This window comes from Alnus glutinosa, chromosome 14 (assembly GCF_958979055.1).
Source record: "Alnus glutinosa chromosome 14, dhAlnGlut1.1, whole genome shotgun sequence".
Lineage (NCBI taxonomy): Eukaryota > Viridiplantae > Streptophyta > Magnoliopsida > Fagales > Betulaceae > Alnus > Alnus glutinosa.
The window spans coordinates 8960678-8966426 of NC_084899.1; the positions used below are offsets into that span (position 1 = coordinate 8960678).

General features: G+C 34.8%; 1 protein-coding gene across 1 annotated transcript; it reads right to left on the reverse strand.

Moving 5' to 3' along the window:
* Positions 1 to 1268: 1268 nt before the first annotated feature.
* LOC133857870 (probable glycosyltransferase At3g42180) lies at positions 1269 to 4178 on the reverse strand. Its single transcript, XM_062293237.1, has 4 exons — positions 3811 to 4178; positions 3560 to 3714; positions 2703 to 3066; positions 1269 to 2280 (listed from the first exon to the last, which is right to left on the reverse strand). Exons 1-4 carry the CDS (start codon positions 4051 to 4053, stop codon positions 1615 to 1617), a joined length of 1428 nt encoding a protein of 475 aa, XP_062149221.1. The 5' UTR covers positions 4054 to 4178; the 3' UTR covers positions 1269 to 1614.
* Between the last annotated feature and the right edge of the window lie 1571 nt (positions 4179 to 5749).

Consider the following 5749-nt stretch of genomic DNA (forward strand, 5'->3'; position numbering starts at 1 on the left):
CCTCTTGAGAGTTGAAATTTTGAAGCCTTGAAGTACTCCGTTCGGATGCGCACCAATAGTCACTTTAACCAAGCTGTTCTAGAACTTCTAATCAATTGTATTGAACACTCTTGTTAACACGACTTCCAACCAAGCTATTTTGTCTAGATTTGTAGGCTTCTATTGACAACTTATTTTGATATAGTAAATATTGGAATTGGAAATGGAAAATCTTCATGAAATACCAAGTTGTAACCATTTGAATTATATTTCCAACACTGCTAAGATTGCTTTCATCTGATCTCGGAATCAAAATATACGGTCGTTTTACTTTGATTAGGTCTATATTGAACAACATACACAAATTAAACTTAAATTCTTATGTCTTGATCAACTTTTACACTGACTTAACTGTAGACCTAAATCTTATAACCAAACATATTTTAACATTGAATTTGTCAACATGAAAAATGAACACAGATGACTTGTCTTTTAATTAGTTTCCCTTTTTTTTTTTTTTTTTTTTTTTTTTTTTTTTTTTTTTCTCTTTTCCCTAGCAAGATTAGAAAATTGTTATTTATCTATAGTAGCAGATACAATATTCTATGATTATGCTGGTAGTAGTATGATAAATATTATTAAATTTATTAAAAAAGAAAATTATTTTATCTCTTTCTCCTACAGCATCCATTTTGTTGAATGAAAGTTCTCTTTATAACAACTGTGCTTGGCTTCAGGCGCACTATTCGCAGCAAAAATCCACACGTTATGATCCCCATTTTGGGGAATAAGAATTAATAAGTTTTTTTCAGATGAAGATTGGAGTATTGGAATTCGATGGATAAGATAATCTACTCCAATCCCAAAGGAATAATAACTTGCTTGAAGACATTATTAATTATACATTTCTAGGGTTCTAGCGAGTCTTGGATCACTCACACATGATAGTTTGCTTCAAGTACAAGTCACTACTTCCACGGGTTTTCTTTTGGAAAACTTTAGATTAACTCTTATGAGGTATAAAATGATTTAACACTTATTATTAATTTAGATAAGTTATTTTTTGCCAGTCTCTCACACTTAACTTTTTGGCAAACAATTGTGAGAGAACACCTGCTAGGTAAGTTATTTTTTGTCATTCTCTCACACTTGATTTTTGGCAGACAATTGTGAGAGAACACCCGCTAATGAAGATGGCTTTGTTAAGAGATCAAATAAAATAATAATAAAAAAAAACAAATAATAAAAATAAATTGTTCTCAGATCATATGGTTGAAAAGTACTTTATTCAAATATGTTGTTCTAAAACATTTGCATTTGGAGAGAGATTTTAATTAAGGGTGGCTTATGGGGTAACATGTGGGACAGAAATTACAAAAATTCACTCAAAAAACAAAATATTACATGGCTGATTGATGTGGTCAAGTTGCTACTCTAGCTAAAGATTAGAGTAATACTAGAAATTATTTTTATTTTTCAATTATGTCATAATACTGACGTGATAGTTCTAATTAATAACCAATCTTTGAATCAATTCTCGTAAAAAAAAAAAAAATTAAAAGATTGGTTAAGACTGTCACATCAATATTGTAAGATAGTTGTAAAATAAAAATGTTAAAATTATGGCTCCTTGGCTTATGAAGTTGGAAGTGCGAAATTAAGTCTCCTCAGCCACACCGAGTGAAGCACCATGTGAATGACATCAAATGGCTTAGCAGGCCGATTAAGCACAAAATGCCTTTGCACTTTCAATACCTTTTTCTGCATTTTCGAGTACTTCTCATAGGGAATCCCTTGTAAGATTATCTTGATTTCTGGTATCCTCTCCACGGGAATTTGTACAGAAAACTGGTTCCAATTAAGGACATCACTAAAGGGTAAATGATAGCCATCAGAGATGATCACCGGCACACATCCCATGTAAATTGCTTCCGCTACTCTGGGGCTTGCCACTTCAAACCCACTAGGGCACAAGCAATACTTTGTCTGCCCCATTGTTTTGATGTAATTTGGTCCTTTAGGGCGATACTCATGGACTTGTATATCGATATCTTTGTCCTTCCAATGCTCCAGCAAGATTTTCCGAATGTCTCCGTGCTCCCGGCCAGCGAAGAAGGCGAGAATCGAGCGGTTGCTTGGTGCGTTGCCTTGGAGGGCTGCACCGAGCGTTCCGACCGGTAAGTGAATTTCAGGTAGTGAGACATCTCTTATTGGCCGGAATCCTTCCGAGGTGTTGGCATTGCAGAGGACCCTCATGAAGTTCTTGAAGAGTTCAGGATTTGCATTTGAGACATCTGGTGCCTGAATTAGTTATGAAAATAGCCATTTCAACATGAGAAATATAATTACTATTCTTTTAAACGTTTTTGTCAAGAAACTGTGATGATTGGGAATACAAGCCCTTTGACTCCTTGAGAATTCTCATAAATATACTAACAAATAATAATAATAAAAAAAGACCAATATAATTTTTTTCTTCTCTTTAGAAATAGTAAAATTAGATAAAGAACTAATAAAAAAAAAAGTATTGCAAATTTTTAATAGAATAGTGAAAGTAAATAGTTAAAAACTTAAAATAGATAAAGGTGATTCTAGTGAACCCGAGGTAAATGCTTACATATATACTGGTTTTTGATCTCCATTTCAAATAAAATAGGTAGCATTTATTTAATGATTAGAATTTAAAGTTGAACGGTATACACATTAATGTACCGTTAACGTACCCAATCGTGACATGAAAGCATGAAATGGTCGGCGCCATTGCTTCTGTTCCAGTAAGGATGCTTATCTGCGAGGATCTGAATGTAGTCCGTTACAATCCGTTGCAGGCGATCACGATTGAAGTCAGATATGGAGGTGATAGGCTGATAAACATAGTTAACAATGTTGGCTACGCTTAGGGGCAGGAAAAATACGTGCGCCTCTTCAGGATGGGTAGCCCTGCAGGGGCTTTGCTGGCTTTCTATTTCCTCGATGAAATGCCCTTCTATGGCGTATATGTCGTTTACTGGCCCAATGTGGACTAATGGCTGCTCTCCTTCGCTGTAGCTCCACACCCTGAACCTCTTCACCATCTCTACGTGGCTCCTGATTAATTATATATATTCCATATTATATATCTTTCAAAGCAAAAACAAAATAAAGTAATTAAGTTGAATCTTAACCCCAATGGGTTGGCCCAAGTAGCAGAGGTTTTGGACTTAGTGGCAACTCCATCATGTCTAAAGTTTTGAGTGAAAACAATTTTTTAAGGCTGCACTCCAGTGAAGCCGAGTCTTACACGGTCCATGTGTGGCGGGACGCCTTGCACGGGTCTGAAATTTATCTTTCAAGAGTGAATACACAAAGTAATTCTCTTCTTGGGTTGCGTGTTGTTTAAAAAGAAAGAAAAAAAAAAGAAAAAGAAAAAAGGAACTTGAATCTTATAAACTTAACGGCCGGGTGAAAAGCATATGGATTGGGGGATGCCTTGAATGGGTATTGTGTTAATTTTTCAGGGAGGGAGTAAGTACATGAAGTGACTGTGCCTTAGGGTTACGTCATTTGAAAAAAGAAAACGAAAGATAGAGTTGAACTCAACTGGTGAAAAGCATATGGATTTCTGTAAACGGAGCCTCTAGGGATAAAAGTCTCTTTCTTCTGAGACGTATAATATTTCCTTGACCGGACTGCTTCGCGTATCGCTGCCCTTGCTCTAGCTAAATCTTCTTCATTTCTCTTTAAACTACTTTTCTTCTGTTCATAACAAACATAAAAATTAATAGCAATAATTAAATTTAAACAAACATATATATATGCACGAGTACTTTACATAAAGAATTATCTACGTACGTTGCTTATTTTGGTACTACTACTAGCCTTGTGTGTACTGCTTTTATTCATAGAAATTGAGAGAACTACATCTGGGGCTGTGTGTCTGGTTTTTCTATGACTGGAAGATGTGAAAGAAGAAAGAGAGAGAGTGGAATGGTATTCGTTTAAGGAAGAGGAGAAGAAGAGGAAGAGAATTAGGAGGAGGATAAGAAAAGATGGAAGTAACAAAAAAGATGTGGAGCAGGTGTAGCTGGCAGCCATGCCTTCAGCTCTTTTTTCTCTCTCTGATCTTCTGCTGGGAGATCGAGGAAGATGGGCTACGGGAGAAGTATGGCAGCCTTTTTGCCAACTTTGTTGCTACTTCTAGATTTGTAGTACTGGGAAAGTTTTTGACTAGTAAAAGGCCTTCAGCTAGCTAGCATTCTACTTCTAAATTTATACTGGGGAAGTTTTTGACTAGTGAAAAGGCCTTCAGCTAGCATAGACATAGTCGTGTGATTTACGCCTGATTACATTTAAATAAAACAACAATAAATACAATTAATATGATAATTAAGTACTTTGATGTGTAGTAAATTTTAGCCAGGCAACCAAAAAAAAAATGGACAAACAAACGGTTTTGACCACAAAACTATAAGCCTAATTTAGTAGGCGAGAATAATTATTATTGAGAATGAAAGATGGTGAAATAGAATGATTATTTAAAGTCTTTAATTTAGTGAATAATGTGGGTGGCCTACCAGCAACCCTCATGGCCTCATGGGACTTCGGGTTGATCGCACCATCCCTGGCTTCTACGACCAACCACAATATTCATATTCACTAAGTTGGTTTGGATTTTTTTTTTTTTTTTTAAGTTTAAGTTTATGAGAAAATATAAGACAATATGAATGGTATTTTTTTTTTTTTTTGAAAATATAGTCTATTGCTTTAGGAATATTTATTTGTCTAATTTTTTAGAGGAATATATATTCTTCTTAGGGAATAGTTATTCTCAAAAATAGACCCATGTCAAATTAAAGAATGACTATTTTATTTTATTTCAGGAGGTATAATTTGCCAATAAAGCAAGACTTTAATGCTATTCAGAAGATTAGGAGACAATTCCTTCGTACTCCAAATATTAATACAGTACTAAACCTCTTAGAAACCATATGATCTCCTATGATGGTTGACTTTAATAATTATATCAGGGTTTATAATTAAACAAGCAAAATGTTCATGCTTTAAGCAGCCGGAGCCAATTCAATATGTTATCATGAGATCTAATCTCCTCATAAAAAACTGATCACGTGTCATCATCGCTGCTTAATGCAGAACGTACGGTTAAATGACTTTGAGGAGAAGTAAGTATCTAAGGTGAAGGCTGTAGCATAGGGAATTAAAAAGTTTCGGGTTTGAAGTGAGTCTTGGATCAGAAGCTCCTTGAGCCTGCTGCCCTTTCATTCCACAAACTTCTTGAGACTGCTGCGATTTGATTAATATGCAAGTCATATGATGCTAAAGTCTCACCAGATCATGAAGAAATCTTCTAGTTTTTGTAGATAAGTAAACTTCCCAGATGCTTTGGAAAGTGTATTTAACATTGGAAATGGGGATTTGCAACGTAGCAGCCTAGCAGGGGATAAGTGGACTAGTACACATAAGTAGACTTTTGACCATTTCGAGTGATTCATGCAAGTCAAACATATATTTCTAGTAGAAAAATATTACACGTACTCTCAACTATATACTTTTTAGTGTATATTTTATGGCGTGGCAGTGAATTACATTAAATTTTAGATCCATTAATGATAAATTTTACTGCCACATTAGAAAGTGTGCACTTAGAGTGTGGAGCTAGAAATACATGTAGCATGTAGCATTTCTCAAATTCAGTATGATTGATATAAGAAGAAAACAATTTATACGTTGTTTAGTTGTATTCCAACAAAAATAAAAAGTGTAAACATATATA